Genomic DNA, 19,487 nt, shown 5'->3' with positions numbered 1-19,487 from the left:
TTTTTTAGCCAGTAAAGAATAATGACTCTCCATAAGCATGTCTGAAGCCTAACCATTCCGACCTCTCTTCTTAGAGCCACCGTGGGGGCACATCTAGGGACAGCCAGTACAGCTCTCAAAATGTACTTTTGCATTTTTCTCATGTAAAGCTTTTTCACAGTGCACATAATTAATCTATGGAATTCTCTGCCATGGGATTTAGTGATGGCCACCAGCTTGGATGGTTTTAAAGGGGGCTTAGACAAATTCATGGCTACTGGTCTGGTGGCTGTGGGCCACCTCCAGCCTCAGAGGCATGATACCTTTCAATACCAGTTGCAGTGGAGCAAAACCAGGAGAAAAGGCATGCACATACCTCTTGCCTGTGGGCTCCCCAGAGGCATCTGGTGGGCCACTTCGTGAAACAGGATGCTGAACTAGATAGACCTTGGGCCTGAGCAAGCAGGGCTGTTCTTATGTTCTTAAGGTGCAGAAGACGACAACCAAGATGATCAGAGGCCTGGAGCACCTTCCTTATGAGGCAAGGCTACAGTATCTGAGGCTTTTTAGTTTAGAAAAGAGGTAACTATGGGGAGACATAGTAGAGGTTTATAACATTATGAATGGAGTAGAAAAACTGAACAGAGAGAAAATATATCTCCCTCTCTCCCATGAAACTGATGGCCAGGAAATTTAGGACCAACAACAGGAAGTACTTTTTCACACAGTGCATGATTAATCTATGGAATTCTCTGCCAGGCTGCCACCAGCCTGGATGATGCTTTAAGAAGGGCTTAGCTAAATCTATCAATGGCTACTACTGTGGCGGCTGCTGGACCAGTAAGCCCCTTACATTTACTCTTAAAGGTATCCTCTCATTGCCTCCAGCCGCCCTTTAGAAACCTTTTCAAAGATTCCCCTTTGCTTGTAAAGGGGAATCCTCACCAGATTCAGCACTGTCATCCCGCACTGAGAAAATATATTCTTTGTTGAACTGTCTCTGACTCCAACCCATTCTGTTTTCTGTGCTTGACTTGAGTCTGTCATCAGCAGACTTGGGTAGCTGCCCTGCTTTCCTAGAACACCTCCCTCTTCTGAAAGGGAGATAAAAGATACCAACTCTTCTGCTTCCCAAGACTGCTCCTCTTCTGCTCTGCAGAGGCCTCTTATTCTGTTCCACAAGACTGTCTCTGTTGCCAGCAAAGCGCTACATATATTTAGGGATCAGCATTCCAGTCAAGCCATCATGGCTGCCACTCTGATTAAGAACGTGATCCCTGGGAAGACTTTGTCCTAATTCACCACCCAGCCTCATACTTGTAGGCTTCTCAAGCAACCAGCAGGACAGTCATGATGCTTATGACTTTGACTGGAGCAAATACTCGTATTCTAGCAGCTAGGTCCCCACACTGGGATTCTTACTCTTGACTGAGAGAGCTCTATTCTACCTTTCCTCTGTCTGAAAGGCATTCACAATATAGCTACCGTCTTCCAAGGCCTCCATCTTGATACCCTTACTCTCATCCAAATGCCATGTTATTAGGTCAACCTGCTTCACTGTTTTCAGGGAGCTCAGTGGTTATTACACTGCATGAGATACTAGCCCTGGTCCAGGAACTTCAGCAGCCTCCAAGGCTTTCACTGCCCCAAACTTACAGTTTTGGTCCTTCCACATAAAATGTCTTCTGTCACACCTTTTGTTGGGCTTCTCTTTATTATGAAAATGTATATGCATTTTTCAACAATAACAAAATCTCAAAGCAATTTACATAGCAAAAAAGAAGATGGTTCCTGTCCCAAAGGGGCCCACAATCTAAAAAGAAACTCAAGGGAGACATCAGCAACAGCTACTAGGAGAGATGCTCTGCTTGACTGAGTAGGGACAGTTGCTCTCCTTCTGCTAAACAGAAGATAGCCATCACTTTAAAAGGTGCCTCTTTGTTCAATTTGCAGGGGTACATTTTGGGGTAAACTTTTGGATCAACCATCAGGACTGTCACTCTGAGAGTGTGATGGGCCCTAATTCTTGACCCTCCACTTGTGCTTCCACTTTATGCTTTAGCATAGCCAGCCTCTTCACTCAAGTGGACTGATTGCATTTTCAATCAGACTTTGGATTCTTACTTTGATGGGAATGCAGAAGAATATGCTCCAGAGCTCTCTAACTGAGCTCCAGAAGCTTCATCCAATCAGGTTATGGAAGACTCCAAACTTGCTTTTCCCCAATGAAGTCCTCCCAACCCTATTCAGAACAGGCCACCAGAATAACTCAGTCACTGGGCTTGGAAACCCAACAGTCTGCTCCTCCTCTAAATGATCCTGCCTTTTGTTTTATTGGGAGACATGCTGAACCCTTCCAATGCTGTCAGCCTTCTTACAGACACCTGGCACAACCCATCTTTCAGCAGGCCAACCTCTGAGGCTTGAAAATATGTGTGGGGTTCAGTAAAAAGGCTGTATTTTTCAACACTCCCCACTCCTGAATCATTGGTTATGGAAGCTTCCTAAGGCAAATGTAACCAGAACCCTATTCTGCCCCTACTGAATGGAAGGCATAAACCTTGCTATCAAGGGTAGAACGTTCTACTCAACTGTTACTTTCACTGATAATTTCTAATTACCAGGTAATGTGTGTTTATCTCTGGGAGAAGATATCTCCCTTTTCATCACTTCCTGGGGGAACACACACACACACACACACACACACACCATAAAAACCCACCCCAAGTAGTCCAATAGTTTGCTAAACAAAAAGCTTCATTTTAGACTTGGGCATTGACCAAGTCAATTGGTCAATTGGCTGACCATTGGCCAACTGTTGCTCCAAAACTATTCCAGGCTGTATTTTGACCTTTGCATCTAGATCTCATATAGAATATCTCCCCTCTGACATTCACTACCCAGATGATGACACCTTGGATAGCTTTAAACGTGAAGCCCATAGTCAGTTCCTGCGGGTTACCTTGCAGCCTCCCAGGCCTAAATAGATATCATTCTTGATCCCAGAATTCTCATTATCAGTCTCACTTCTGTTTCCTGATTGACCAAAATTACTTCAAAAAGTATAGCCATACAATTCTAGAAAGTGCTATCAGTGATCTGAACCTAAGCAATTCACTTCAAGATCGAAGAACATGGGAAACACTTCCTTCCCCTGCACCTATCCCTCTCTGTTGCGCCATCTGAAACCAAACTCTGCCTCTTTGCAGAAAGGCATTAAATGAGACAGTTTGATTCTCGATATAATTATTCTGGGCTGCACCATGGAGTTTCCTGACTTTCTTGGATTATATTGCAGTACTAGCTTTACTATTTACTTGCAGCAATAGATTTCCAACCTTTTCCAAAAAGGAACAGATGAGGAGATCCCATCATTGCAATGTCTCATTGGGCTCTACTGACATTATTTTACTGTCCTGATGGAGGCCTTTATCCAGTCCTAGAAATTATGGGATGTCAATGTCTGTCTCTCTCTTCCCCCTTGTTTTGGTCTACAGGTTGAGCATCCCTTATCTAGACATCCAAAATCTGGAATGCTCCAAACTCGCCATAACACCACGCCATAACAAAAAAACAAAACAAAACACTTCAGCTCACTTGGAGATTCCCAATTTTGCTGCTTTTAAACATGCAGTCAAAACTTACTTATTTCAGAAGGCTGTTAGTGAGAGGGGTTTTGTCTGTAATTCTCTCTAGTTGCGGCTCTGTTTTTATAGTGAAGCTTTTTAATGTTTTTGATGCTCTCACTTTGGCACTAGTGGGAAAAGGGAAAGCCCCCCTCCTTCACTCCCTGCTCAGTTTGGTGCCTGCTCCGTTGGTGTCTGTTTTGGCGCTCTGGATCCCATGCCCAAGATATCTCATTATGCAAATATTCCAAAATCCAGAAAAATCTGGAACACTTCTGGTCCCAAGCATTCTGGATAAAGGATACTCAACCTGTACTTCAGTGAATCTCAACAATTTCTACTTTAAAATCTTCACTGTAAGAAGCTGCTTTGCTGTAGGGAGTTAACACTTGCAGTATTGGTTGCTGCTTTTCAGACTCTCAGCAACCCTAAAGATATTTACCATGTCAGTCATGGCCGCCTATCTCTAGAGCAGATAGACGTTATCCACTATGGAGATAGAGGTGAGGGAGGCATCTCTAATTGCAGATGCCTCTCACAAGATCAAGCTGCCATTATTATATGTTGGTTGACTGCTTTTGTTGGTTAGCACAGGATATCACTTGTAGCAGTTCAGGTAGCAACAGCTTCCTTGAAACAACAGATACACTGAGCTGGGCCAGAAGAGGTTGCTCCTTCATGGTTCCAAATTTTGCCACCTAACTCCTGTTTCCAATCAGTGTTTTCATTCAAACCATCCCCTCAAATAATACTTCTGAATGCCAAGTACCAATAGTATCAAACAATCCCAGACCTACACTCTTCATGAGGTTATGGATAGGCTCCTTCGTGTGCTTTTCTTCAGTTTCTTCACATCCTCAGGATGCTGTCCAAGAGCTCAGTCATCCATAGCAATTGCATCCTCAGTAAGCACAATGGTGGCCATGCCAGTCCTGGTTCACCAGAATGTTAAGTTACTGATGTTTTTATAGGCTGGTATAAAGAAACTTCCTTCTTGTACTTCCCATTAGTGTGGCATTTCCTTTCACATAATCAAGGATGGATTATGCTCCAATCAGATAATTCGGAGAATTCGACATATGTAGGTTCTTGAGGAGGTTCTTAATTCCAGAAAGGCATAATGATGCCAGTGCCATAGGGAAGTATTTATCAACAAAATCCTTCCAAGAAAGGTTTTTGTAAAGGCTTTAATGTTTCATACACACATTCTTTGGGGGTGCCCATACCAGCTTCCACTGGTTTTTTTTTCCAGTTGATGTGGAAAACTGATGGCTATCTGTGATCTTAATCTACTTCCCATTGAGGTGGCCATTTTCTTATGTTACGATTCCCCCACACCACTGTATGCATAGGGCCACAAAGTGGTCCTAAGCTCTATTTTCTTTCTTCATAAGGTTTGTTGTTTTCCCCATCAGTCAAGACTTGATCCTGCTCATTTTCATTCAGGACTCATCCTTCATTTGATTTCCCCTTAATTCTTTAAAAAAGGATTCCTTTGCACTCCTCTTCATTCTGTCTTTGTTTTTCCTGCGGTCTATGAAGCAGTCTGACCAGGCCCCCTGCTTCTCTGAGGACCCATCCTTGCATACGAGGGGCAGAGACAACACCAGTAAGCATACCCACCCATCCGTGGCAGCAGCAAAGGCATGTACACAGTAGGCCAGAGCCCCAGCCCATCTCTCACAGGCTCTTTGATGGCTAACCCTCAGCAGGAGGAAGGAGAGGTCTCAGTCAGGGCTGCACAGCTAGCCCAACCACTATGTCGCCAACTTAGGTGAGAGGGAGATGTCACCAACCTAGCTGAGATTCTCCATCAACCCTCACCCACAGCAGAAGCCTCATCCCATGATCCCTTGGGATCATGGGACACAGATTCCATGGAGGCCCCTGTTGAAGTCCAGGATAGCCCATTGAGGAGGAATCCCAGCATAAGAACTGGGACTCACAGTTTCCAATCATCTCTACCTCCCACGATGTTGTGAGTAATGGTGCCTGCCTCTTAGTGTCTCCAGCACCATATCCCCTTCAGCCATCAGGTTCATGGGATTCCCCAGCACCAAGGGACTCCACAAACCAACCCCCTCCTCTTCAGGATTGCTCCCTGCCCTAACATTCTCTTCATGGGGAAAGGCTTCCCCTGGACCTTTCAGCCTGGATCATGGATATGGTAGTGACGGAATTAAGGAGGAATATAGTGGGCCAGCAATCTCATCCTTGGGGACAAGAATTTCCAGCCATGCCACCATTATGCTCCCCAGAACCTATAGGCCTGATCTACTACCTGGGGGGTGCTCCAATTTAAGGCAGAAAAATTCCCAATCCTCAATTTTATCTAGTCCAGCACATCGGACCCAAGAAGCATCACCAGGGGTACAACCGGGAGTCCTACCAGAAGTATTGCTCATCAAGCACCTACTTAGGATTGTATTCCTCTAGAATCAACAATACAGCTCTATCCAGGCCTCTCCCAGCCAGATCACACTCTTTACCCCCAGTAGATAATCCTGGTCCTTCTGAAACTCAGCTGACTGCAACTGAACATCAATTAAGGTCATAGCAATTAAGGTCACACACTGTTCATTGCACTGAAACAGGCTAAAATCTTTTTTTTTTAAATTATAAAAATTAAACCATGAACCCCACTGGCTTGGGGCTCCCGGGGGGACCCCTGGGTGCCTACCAACCACCCATTTTGTGCCCCTAGGTACTCTGCATAGTGAATAATGGGCCAGTTCAAGTCCCCATTATACCTTATGTAGAACCTTTTTAGAACCGATTCGAGTTGGGTTCGAATTTGAACCGAACCAAGGGGGGTGGGGTGTGAGCAAAACAGAACCGACCCACCCTGGTAGGTAGGTTTGAAATGAATTGGGTTCGAATTTGGCCAAACCGGTTTTGTGCACATCCCTAGTAGCCATTGATAAACCTGTCCTCCATGAAGTTGTCTAAGCCCCTTTTAAAGCCATCCAAGCTAGTGGCCATCACCGCATCCCATAGGAAAGAATTCCATAGATTAATTATGTGCTGTGTGAAAAAGTGCTTCCTGTTGTCGGTCCTAAATATCCCGACCTTCAGTTTCATGAGATGACCCCTGATTCTAGTGTTGTGAGAGAGGGAGAAAAGGTTTTCTCTGTCCACTCCATGCATATTTTTATAGACCTCTATCCTGTCTCCCCTTAGTCACCTCTTTTCCAAAGTAAAGAGCCCCTGATGCTGTAGCCTAGCCTCATAAGGAAGGTGGGTGCTCCAGGCCCCTGATCATCTTGGTTGCATTCTTCTGTCCTTTTCCAGTTCTAGTCCAATTAAGCAGGAAGGTGTTTAGGGCTGGCTCTTGAAGCATGTGCAGAAATTCAAATCTTTTCCCCTGCAGAGGGAGCAGGAGTGCCAGATGCTTAGCCAAGGCTCTAGAAAGTTCCTGGAGTTTTCTTTATTCAGGAACATGACCAAAGTGGCACAGGTGGCCACTCAAGACATATTGGTAAGCATTCTGTCTTGTCCATTAGTTGTCACCAAGCAGGAATCACTTGAGAGAAATTTAGCTTAAAAGTGCAGTCCTAGGGATTAAGTGATATTTGCACAGGAATGGGTTTAAAATTTGTTAAATGAATAGATAAAGGTATGGTGGGAGGTTACACATGGAAAATATGGACATAGCAGTTCGTCCATTGAAAAGACTGATAAACATGCAAACCTTTTAAAAATCCCTTTTGGCAGAGTGATATGGAGACAGTTGCAGAAGAGACCCTAGAATTTCTCAAGAAAAAACACGATCGACATAAAGGTATGACTTTATTATGTCTGACAGTTACTATTTCTAATAGCCAAATTTGTAGCTCTGTTTAATGCATAATGTGGCTTCAGTTAGGAAATGGTTGTAGTTCTCTTTTCTTAGACAGTCCAAGTAATTAATTCTTGCATTGATAAATAATGTGAAGACCACTTCCCCTTACAATTTTAAGACATACAGGTGTGCCTGGAAATCATTCCGGTATATAGAAATGTAACATGAATTGGTTACTTGAATAAATACATGAAAAGTCATGTTTGCATTTTGGGACTAAACTTTCCCTCTAGAAACATTCACACAGACACATGACATTGTTTTTGTTTTGTTTGTTTGTTTAACATATTTCTATACCACCCCAAACCTGCATCTCTGGACAGTTTACAATTAAAATGATTTTAACATTAAAATCATTAACATTAAAATAATTTAAAACCCCACATTAAAAATATTGAAACTATAAATAAATAAATATGAATAAGTATGAATGAATGGGTGAATAAATATATCTTGAGTGCCTTTTTAAAAGATGCCAGAGATGGGGAGGCTCTTATTTCAACAGGGAGTGTATTCCAAAGTCCAGGGGCAGCACCGGAGAAAGCCCGTTCCTGAGTAGCCGCCAGACGAGTTGGCGGCAACTGGAGATGAACCTCTCCAGATGATCGTAACAGGCAATGGGGCTCATCATGCAAAAGACATTATCTTAAATTAATATGGTATCATTAATACCATAATCCATATCTCAGAGCTATTCTGAAGTAGTTTCTCATCAAATCTAGAAGTCCCAATATCCTTTGGGGTAATTGTTCAAGGAGTCCTACCCATTTTGGGGGTGAGCCTCACCATCATATCAACTGGGCCTAGTTTCTGCTACTGTCTCTTAAAAAGAATAATCCAACATGTCATAGGATCAACCATTGTTTTATAGGTTATATTATTCTACTAACTAAAGAATATATCTTTAGTTAGTAGAATAATATAAACATTAAACATATTAAAGATGATATTATTCTACTAGCCATCAAATTTCACAGGTAAGGGGGGAGGGAGAGACAGACTACCAAGCCTTCCCCTATGCCCCACGTAGTACAATTTGTACTAAAGGAAGCTTAGGGAAAGGCTTGGAACTCTGTACTGTACAATCCCATACCCTGGCTCCATTGCACTGCTTCTTCTGAAATGGAAGAATTGGCTTAGCATCACCCCTTACTCACTCTCACTGTAACAGGCAGACACTCTCCTACCAAAGAGGGAGGGTGTTTGAGGGAGAGGAAGAGCGGAAAGCATTGTTCTTCTAACACACATCCCTACCTATCCATCATTGAGGCCATTGCCATGGGGGCCACAGCATATTCCCCCCCCCCCAAACCTGACCCTGCCTCCTGATATTCTCAAACCTACCACTGTCTCCAGGCTCTGAGAAGGTAAGGAGTATTGCCCTCACGTCAAGTCAGAAACTGCATTCAAAAGGACCTTAGTCTCTTCATTTGGCAACAGTGGTATTTGATCCAGCAGGATATGTATGTACAGGTGAAACTCGGAAAATTAGAATATCGTGCAAAAGTCCATTAATTTCAGTAATGCAAATTAAAAGGTGAAACTGATTTATGAGACAGAAGCATTACATGCAAAGCGAGATAAGTCAAGCCTTAATTTGTTATAATTGTGATGATCATGGCGTACAGCTCATGAAAACCCCAAATCCACAATCCCAGAAAATTAGAATATTACATGGAACCAATAAGACAAGGATTGAAGAATAGAACTATATCGGACCTCTGAAAAGTATACAGTGTACTGTGCTTGATTGGCCAGCAAACTCGCCTGACCTGACCCCATAGAGAATCTATGGGGCATTGCCAAGAGAAGGATGAGAGACATGAGACCAAACAATGCAGAAGAGCTGAAGGCCGCTAATGAAGCATCCTGGTCTTCCATAACACCTCAGCAGTGCCACAGGCTGAGAGCATCCATGCCACGCCGCATTGAGGCAGTAATTGCTGCAAAAGGGGCCCAAACCAAGTACTGAATACATATGCATGCTTATACTTTTCAGAGGTCCGATATTGTTCTATTCTTCAATCCTTGTCTTCTTGGTTCCATGTAATATTCTAATTTTCTGGGATTGTGGATTTGGGGTTTTCATGAGCTGTACGCCATGATCATCACAATTATAACAAATTAAGGCTTGACTTATCTCGCTTTGCATGTAATGCGTCTGTCTCATATATCAGTTTCACCTTTTAATTTGCATTACTGAAATTAATGGACTTTTGCATGATATTCTAATTTTCCGAGTTTCACCTCTGTGTGTGTGTGTGTGTGTGTGTGTGTGTGTGTGTGTGTGTATCTTTCAGGTGCTGGTGTGAGTGAAGCAGCTAGCATTAAGCTGACTCAACTGTTTTTAAAAAACATTTTTTATTGAGAGAAGATTCTCATATAGAAAGCTAACATTGCAACCAAGAAAAATTTGAAACCAACATGTGACTGGACATCGTCACAAAGGAATCCCTCAAAACAAAGGATTTAAAAAAGGGAAGCCCAAAGAATATTCAGCATCTGCCTCATATAAGATTCTATGATTGCTTTCAGCTTTTTTCTTTTTTCAATGTCTATACTGCAGCTGCCCACCCCCCGTCAACCCCCAGCCCCCCGAATTTTGGAGCCATTATACTTGGTGCTGGCATTATCCCAAAGTGTACAAAACTCTGGGCTTGATCTCAGTGTGTGTGTCTTCTTAAGGAGAAGTCGCATCTGAGAAGCATACAATGAACCAATTCTGTAAAAGGCTTTGGGATCAGCTTTCCCCAATATATTCCGCAAACCCATAGAAGTGTAGGCCATGCTTGTGCACAAACTGTCTATGCTTGTCCCATTCCTTTCAGAAAGTGTTACTTGAAGCCCACGTTTGCAAAGAAAAGCAAGCTGTCTAACATGGAAGGGCTTTAGCACAAGAGGTTATCTGGAGTCTACCCATGGGTATTTGCTAGGAGCAGAAAATGCTGAAATGTAAATGCAGATTCTGATAAATTATGAACTGCCCTGAGCTATTTTTGATGGGCGGTATATAAATGAAATTAAATTACTAAAGAAATAATAGAATCATAAGAATTTTAGAGCTGGGAGAGATTTTTTGAGATCTTCTAGTCCAACCTTTTTCTCAATTCAGGAAACTCTTATAGCATACTTGACAGATACCTGTCCAGCCTCTGTTTGAAAACCTCCAGCAAAGGAGAGCCCACTACTGCATGAGGCAGATTGTTCCACTGTTGAACAGTTCTTAAGATTTGGAATTCTTCCTGATTTCTAACCTAAATCTGCTTCCTTGTAATTTCAATGCATTGGTTCTGTCCTGCTCTCAGAAGCAACAGAGTCCACACCTACTATGTGGCAGCCTTTCAGATCTCAGAAGACAGCTATTGTATCTCCCCTTCTCCAGGTTAAAAATACCCAGCTCCTTCAATCATTCCTTGTAGAAATTGGTTTCCATCCCCCTCACCATCTTTGTTGCCCCTCTTCTGAACCCATTCCGTTTATCAATATTCTTCTTAAAATGTGGGGCCCAGAACAGGACACAGTATTTCATGTGAAGTCTGATTAGCACTAAATAGAACAGAATTACTTTTCTTGATCTGGACACTATGCTTCTGTTAACAAAGCTTATTCTTGTATCCACTTTTTTAGCAGCTAAATCAAGCTCATATTCAATTTGTTGACCTAGGTCTCTTTTGCATCTACTGCTGCCAAACAATCTCCTGGATCCTGTATTTGTGCATTTGATTTTTCTTATCCAAATGAAAGACTTCACATTTTTCTCTGTTGAACTTCATCTTTTAGTTTGACCCAGTTTTCCAGCCTGACCAAGATTGGGTTAAATCTGGATTCTGTCTTTGAAAGTGTTAACTATCTTCCTCCCAGCCCAGCTTTGTGTCACCTACATATTTGATAAGCATTCACTCTATTCCCTCTTCCAGTTATTTATGAAAACGCTGAACAGTACAGGGACAGTGCTCTGGCACTGCATTTGATGCCTCTCTCCAGGATGTGGAGCCATTAATAAGAACTTGTTGGGTATGGTGGTTCAACCAGCTGTGAATTAACCTAAGAGTGGCACCATCTAGTCCACACTGTATCAGCTTGTCAACAAGATTCTATACACTATGTCTAGAGTATTGTTGTGAAAAGGGAGATGAAGTTAGTTTAGCATGCCTTGTTCTTGGCAAATTCGTGATGGCTCTTACTAATCACAGACAGACTGCTTCATAATCAGTTCTAGGATCTCGTCAGCTCAGGATGACAGGTTGCAATTCCCCAACTCCTCCTCTTTCCCCTTTTCTCCAGTCTTCTGGTATCTCACCTATTCTCCAGGAGTTCTCAAAGATTTCAGGTTCTAAGAGCACACCTATACCTTTCTTCTGTACTCGTGGATGCATTCATCTGGACCTGAAGACTTAAACTCATTTAAGGTAGCTACATATTCAGTTACCATCTCTTTACCTATAAGGTGCATTTCTCTTGCTTATTTTGCACCTGTCTTCTCTCACAAAGAAAATGTGGCCCAGCCAGGCAACAGATGCACAAATGAAGAAACATTAAGCAGCTCTGCCTTCTCTCCGTCACACAGTTAGTCTTACCATCTTCTTCAAGCAACAGACCTTCCACTTCCTTGACCATTCTCTTGTTCCAGACTTAACTATAAACTTCTCTGGTGTGTGTGTGTGTTTGTGGTGGTCGTGGGGGTTGCATTCCTCACAACCCTCAGCTCATTCTGATGGTATTAACCTGACACCATCCCTACAGGTTTGGGCCACTCTCCTGTTCTCTTCCTTGTTTATATGCCCCTCCTTCCATTTCCCGTGTGTGTCATTTTTGCTTCCTTGTTGTTCAGAGAGTTCTCTTTGTATCCACGCTGGTTCCTTGAGATGTCTCCCAATTTTCCTTCCCATGGGAATTGTCATCAGTAACTTGCTTTTCAGAATCTCCTTACCCTTTTTAACTCTTTTCCCCCTTTAGGATTTCTAGCAGTTGCATATGATCTATTCCCCACTGCACCTGTGCTCAATAGAATCAGCTTTCCTGAAATTCAGGGCACACCTCTCACTTCCTGCAGTTTCCTCTCCCCTTGATATAATGAATTCCATGGCCACTTTCACTTCCTCACAGTGATGTAGTTGCAAATATAGAAGTGTGGACGCTCTCCATGACAGCCCCCCTGGCCATGCCCACCCCAACAGCCAGAGAAGCCAAGAAGTACAGGCTCTCCATCCCTGCGCGTCCCCCCACCACTATACCCCTGCTTCCTCAGCCAACTCTTCCTTGTTGGTAAGGACTAAGTCCAGAATAGCTGTCCTCCTTGTTCCATTTTGTGAAAGATGACCTTGTCAGCAAGGAAGTCAAGAACTTACTGGACTTCCACCAGAGTCATAATAGTTGAAGTCTTTCCTCATTACTTATGCCTCATTGAAAATTTGGCATTCTGCCTAAGGAAAACATTGTCCGTGTTTTCTGCTTGGCCAGGTGGTCTGTAATGAATCCCACAATGGTATCACTTTTATTTCTCTCTCCTTTTATTTTTACCCGCATACTTGTAACTGGACTTCCATGTTCATATTCACAGATTTCTGTCTAGGTTTATACTTTCATTACATATAATGCAACTCCCCTGCCCTTCCATTCCTTTTGAACAACTTATACCCTTGAAGAACTATAATCCAATAATGAGTTTCATCTCACCAAGGTACGGTGACAGCTTTCCAATAATATTTCCCTTCTTGCTTTAGATTTTCAAGTTTCTCCTGTTTGTTTCTCAAATTCTGTGCATTAGTGAATAACAATTGGAGATAATGGCTATATCAGTCTTCTAGCTTCCCCATATACTGTAATGACTTGTTTTTCTGAGCATTCCCTCCTTCATATTGCTTCTGCTTGGGCACTTGTTTTCTCCTCTCTGCTAGCTTTATACTTGGCACTGGGTTTTTGTGTCCCTTCCCCTGCAGGTTCAGTTTAAAACTTCTCTGTAAGCGAGGCTCCTGCCAAATACATTCTTCCCAGTGCTCATGAGGTGCTATTGTTGCTATGACTAGAAAACAATTCACAAAAGGGTGTATTCCTATTCTTTTAACAGTAAGAATAGACTTTTTGAGGAAGTGCAAGCAGGCTGGGCTTCTTGATGAAATCTTTGAGGAAATGTTAGACACTCTTCACCAGGCACAGGAAAAGCTGATGGACGACAACACTTCAGAAGCAGGTACTAAAAAGTTTGGATTTCACAACTGTGCCACTTGAACCAACTCGTGCTCATATCTCAGTGAGATGACCTTGTCACAATCTAGATAGCTTGAGCCTATTTACTTTCAAGTCTCTTCTTTCCTACCTGCCATAATTCCTGAAGGCCTTTTAAGTATTATATTTCTTTATGCTCCAATGTATACATGTAATGTATTTCAGTAGCACAGCAGAAAGAGAAAAGTTACTAGTACTGGGGCCCATGGTTACCTCTGTAACTGCATACCTGTCAACATGTCCCTATTTTTGCATTCAGGTGAATGGGAGAAAATAGGGAAATGTTGGCAGGTAAAGATATTGCTCTAGCCCTAACTTTATAACACCAGCCACTCTCATGAATTTAAATTTATCTCATTGCTAGTTACAAAAGTCTCTACAAGGGGCTTCACTTGAAAATACATATGAAGTAATATTTTAATGAGATTTAAAATGTTGTTTCCCCTGGTGTATGATGGGGGAATTGGTACCATTTTGAAATTTAAATTTCCACAGAAGGCTACAATTAATCTAACTACACTGAGGCAGAAATTTCCAGTGGTTGACATATAATAAACTAATTCATTTAACTGGTTTGAGATGAAAGTTGAAAGTTAAGCTACTTTCAGTTTTCACTCATGCTCTAAAAAGTTTGGAAATTGCAAGCTAAGGTGCATATCTTGACTTCTGCACCATATAATAGGTAAAGACCTTGAAAAGGTAAAGTGTGCCATCGAGTCAGTGTCAACTCCTGGTGACCACAGAGCCCTGTGGTTGTCTTTGGTAGAATACAGGCGTTTACCATTACCATATCCCACACAGTATGAAACGATGCCTTTCAGCACCTTCCTGTGTGGCTGCTGCTTGATATAGGTGTTTGTTGGACTATGGGAAACATACCATCGGGGATTTGAACCAGCAACCTTTGGCTTGCTAGTCATTTCCCCACTGCACCATTAGTGGAGCGTAGAAAGACCTTGTACAGCCTTGTATATTACACAGCTTTTGCGGTGAGGCTCCACACGTACTCATGCGTAGGCCCTCACCCTCTACTTGTAAACAGACCCCATGCCTTTATTCAGGAGTTGACCCACAACCTCACTTTCAACAAAACCTTGCATTGTTCCTTATGAGTAGACCATCCATTCTCACTAGTAGCCTCTCAATATTACTTGTGGGTAGACCTCACACTTGTGGGTAACTGTCTGTTGATCGGTAAGAATGCACCCATAACTCTAAGCCCCAGCCTCCACTCAGTATAGATTGCACTCTTACTTGCAAGTAGACCTACAACCTTACAAGTAAACCTTGCATTCTTTCTCAATAGTAGACCTTCTTGCAAGTAAGAGTAAGGTTTATGGAGTAAGCTTTTGCTCACAAGGTGCTGCTTGTGAGCAAAGATGAGTAAAGATATCCATGAGACCATGGTGTCTGTTGCAACCAGGAATGAGCAGTTTATTCATGAGTGAAGGTTCCAAGCCCTGCTAGACTACATAATCCTAAGGGAAATAAGTGTTCCTCTTGGAGATGCATCAGACAGAAAACAATTTGGTGCATCTGTAGGAAATCATTGTGGCTGAACTGAGGATCACTTTAATTTCTAGCTGGACACTTACTATACAGGTGGAATTTGGGAGGCACACTGTGCCTTATGGAGATGCGAATTTATAGGCAGTATATCTCTGATGTAAAAAAAAAAAGTCATGTTCAAAGGCAATCTACCACAACCTTGCCCTCTCACAACTGCATTGTGTTCCTTTCTACTACGTCCATTTGTCACCTCACCTTCATTTGCCCTCACAAGGCCCTTTGCCACCTCGCTGGTCCTCAGGGAGGGAGAAGACACCATAAAGGAAGAGGAGGTGGAAGGAAACACTTGTTTAATCACAAAAGTGTCAGTGTTCCCAAACTTTCCTTATCAAGCAACTACATCCAGAACCAGAAAGTCACTCTCCAGAACTGGGTCAGGACTTGCCTCTTCCAACTCTAGCTTCAGAACCTGCAGAGGGCAAAACTGAGAAGCAGCAGCCTTTTTTAATTTTACCCTGTTCTTATAGTGACTTCAGAGCCAAATAACTCAGGAAATACTTGATTGATTCTGCCCCATTTAAAAACAACAACACTAAGATATGTTATTTGATGGGTAAAAACAAACAAACATCCCAAACCAGTTTTCCAGAGTTTGAGGTCATTTTTAAACTGCTGTATCTCAGTCAATCTACATAGGACCTGCACAAGATTTGGAGAGGTGGTGTCTTCTGTTCTGTAATCAGGCAGATTTGACAGATGGCTTTGCTTTTAGTGGTAGAATGCTGAAATAACTCTTCATCTTAACTATACTAGCAGTGTAAATCAGTATAATTTAAAAAGTACTTTGTCACAACCTGATTGCAAGGCTCACTGCACCAACCAGCTGTTCAGGGTCAGAAATAATGCAATTAAGTACACACTATTTGCTATATCCACATGCTATCATTGTGGCCTAATATCAATAAGACTTTCCTGAAACTGAAAAAGCTGCTCTTTTTGTTTATATTTTTGTCATAGCTTATGACTAATTCAAACTCACCCCTACGACACCCACATCAGAATTTGTCTGCTAGTGAGCCTTTGGAGGAGATAGTAACTGTGGCTAACGTAAGGAAAATTATTCAAAGTAGTTCCACTGAAATTAAAAAGGAGTGATTAACTTGTCCTTTTAAGTTCAATAGGACCACTATGTGTAATTTGTGTTGGGGACTGTCATTTACACCAGCATAATTCAGTTAAAGCATATATTTTAAACCAGGGTTTCTTAACCTTTGGCCCCCAGATGTTGTTGGACTACAACTCCCATCATCCACAAAGGCCATGTCTGGGGATTCTGGGAGTTGTAGTCCAACATCTGGGGGCCCAAGGTTAAGAAATCCTATTTAAACTCTAACCTTATGAAATTCATTGCCAGCATCTTCTTCCTATTAATGGTTAAAATAGTTAACACAAACGTGAATAAATACAGGACTCATTAAATAGTGAAAACTAGGATTTTTCTGTGAGAGCTATACTACTACAGACCTTTTCAAGCAGTTTGATTTAAAACCTATTTCTGCTCAATGTGTATTTTGCTTTGTGAATTTTAAAATGTTTATGAAGAGTTGGTATTTTTCTGTTTACCCTCAGAATATGAAGAAACAGTAATATCACTCTTTGACTGTGGCCTCTTTGAAAATATACTTACAACTGCTCATTCTGGTATGTATGCAGGGGTGTCGTCAGGTCCGTGGCTGGGGAGGTGCTGACCTAGCACTGCAGTACCCAGAATGCTTCCAGGACTGTCCCTGGTCTCTGGCATCCTCCCCCGCTGTCACTCTCTTCACTCACACGGCATGTGTGGCTACCATTGCCACCAGGCGGCGGCAGCAGCAGCAGCTTGTACAAACCCTCACATGCCAACAGGCAATTCATCTGCCTTGGCCTGCTGGTTCCTCTGCCTCCCCTCCCAACTTCCCTCACCATTGCTGTGCAACCATGAGGTGGCTAGCACTCCTCTGCCCTAACTGGTCCCCCACCCCAGCAGCACAGGAATTGCAGCCTGCTGCCTTTCCCCGCTCCCTAGCCTGAGAGCTGCGTTGCTGCCCACTGCCTGTGGCAGGCAGCTGAAACACTCCTTCAGGGCTTGTCTCTTTCTCCTTCACAAAGGGGAGAGCAAATAAGAACAGGAAGGGTTAAAGGCTCCAGCAACACAATTGGCTCTAGTTCTGCTGATGTGAACTTGGAGTCAGAGAGTGAGGGAACCACAGGGTGTGTGGAAGAGCAGAGCAAGTGAGTATCCAGCCCTCTAAATATCTGCACCTGAAGGTCCCACAGCTCTCAAACACACATTCACAGGGATCTGCAGAGAAGGGGGGGGCGGTGTTGACAGAAAATGTCAGTGTCTATCCCATTTGCATGAATGGAACTTCTTCCATTTACAGATTAGTTGGGATCTAACCTATTTGTATTAGCATGAAAAGAACATTTGTTTCAATTTTATATGTTTAAGGGGGCACAAGGCTCCATATTTGTTCTTATTGCAACAGACTTCAGTACTTACACATGTGAACAAATTTGTTGGTACCTTTACAGCTCATTGAAAAATAAGTGTTTTATGCCTCCTGAAAAGCGCTGAAATGAAAAGCAATTGTCCCATGTATACCTGCATGCCTTTGCTATGTCATCGAGTAAAGCAAAGCAAGTGTGAAAAGAGATAAAGTATTGCTTATTCTACAAAGATATTCTAAAGTGGCCTGGACACATTTGTTGGTACCCCTAGAAAAGATAATAAATAATTGGATTAGAGTGATTTTTCAAATCAGCTGTTTTCTTTTATTACTTTTTATTACACATCTCCAATGTGCAATTAGTCATTTGGCCTATTTAAATGGAGAAAAGTAGTCACTCTGCTGATTGGTATCATCGTGTGTCCCACAATGAACATGGACCAGAGAAAGCAAAGGAGAGAGTTGTCTGAGGAGATCAGAGGGAAAATGATAGACAAGCATGTTAAAGGCAAAGGCTATAAGACCATCTCCAAGCAGTTTGATGTTCCTGTGACAAAAGGTGCAAATATAATTAAGAAGTTCAAGGTCCATGGTACTATAGCCAACCTCCCTGGACGTGGCCACAAGAGAAAAATCGACCCCAGAATGGGCAGAAGGATGGTGAGAATGGTAGACAAAAAGCCGAGGACAACTTCCAAAGAGATGCCAGCTGAATGCCAAGGTCAAGGTCCATCAGTGTCTGATCGCACTGTCGCTTTTTGAGTGACAGTGGGCTCAGTGGAAGAAGACCCAGGAGGACTCCACTGTTGAAAGAAAAACATAAAAAAGCCAGACTGGAATTTGCTAAAAGGCATATTGACAAGCCACAATGCTGCTGGGAGAATGTCCTTTGGACAGATGAGACAAATCTGGAGCTTTTTGGCAAGTCACATCAGCTCTGTGTCCACAAGACGAAAAAATGAAGCTTTTAAAGAAAAGAACACCATACCTACTGTGAAACATGGAGGAGGCTCAATTATGTTTTGGGGCTGCTTTGCTGCATCTGGCAGGGGGTGCCTTGAGTCTGTGCAGGGACCAATGAAATCAAGACTATCAAGACAGTCTGGAGTGAAATGTACTGCCCAGTGTCAGAAAGCTCTGTCTCAGTTGCAGGTCATGGATCCTCCAACAGGATAATGACCCAAAACACACAGCTAAAAGCACTCTAAGAACAAAACATTGGACTATTCTGAAGTGGCCTTCTGTGAGCCCTGATTTGAAACCTATCGAATATCTATGGAAAGAACTGAAAGATGCAGTCTGGAGAAGGCACCCTTCAAACCTGACACAGCTGGAGCAGTTTGCTCAGGCAGAGTGGGCCAAATTACCTGTTGACAGGTGCAGAAGTCTCATTGAGAGCTCCAGGAATGGCTTGTTTGCAGTGATTGCCTCTAAAGGTTGTGCAACAAAATATTAGGTTAAGGGTCCCATCATTTTTGTCCATGCCATTTTCATTTGTGTTATTATTTGAGATATTCTGTTGCATCAAAACTCTAAAGCAAACAATGATGGGTGCCAATTACTTTTGTCAGTTTCAAGTTATTTCAGAGACAATTGTGGGTGGTTCTTTCTTTGTGGAGGGATACCAACATGTTTGTCCACATGTGTATCTTCGCCTTAGCCATACCTATAAACTAATTGGGGTGTTATTGAAAAATGTTCTGAAATTTCCCTGGAATCACCTTTGTCATTTCAGGTAATGTGATTTGGTTGTCTTTATGAGGTGAGGTGTGGGGGTTGGCCAATGAAAAATTAGTTAAATTTCTACCAATGGTGTCA

General features: G+C 42.5%; 1 protein-coding gene across 2 annotated transcripts in view; it reads left to right on the top strand.

Annotated features, from left to right (window-relative positions):
- Positions 1-19,487, top strand: part of PHF11 (PHD finger protein 11) — a 67,553-nt gene that overhangs the window by 47,802 nt on the left and 264 nt on the right. Inside the window, exons 7-9 of one of the 2 annotated variants that reach the window (XM_053283860.1) lie at positions 7,320-7,386; positions 13,514-13,636; positions 16,810-16,881. In XM_053283860.1, the coding sequence (XP_053139835.1) occupies positions 7,320-7,386; positions 13,514-13,636; positions 16,810-16,881 (262 nt within the window). The remainder of the gene's footprint in view (positions 1-7,319; positions 7,387-13,513; positions 13,637-16,809; positions 16,882-19,487) is intronic. The other variant, XM_053283861.1, reaches the window with a different exon arrangement.

Source organism: Hemicordylus capensis, chromosome 1 (assembly GCF_027244095.1).
Source record: "Hemicordylus capensis ecotype Gifberg chromosome 1, rHemCap1.1.pri, whole genome shotgun sequence".
NCBI classification, from domain to species: Eukaryota; Metazoa; Chordata; class Lepidosauria; order Squamata; family Cordylidae; genus Hemicordylus; species Hemicordylus capensis.
This window is presented reverse-complemented; position numbering and strand designations above follow the sequence as displayed.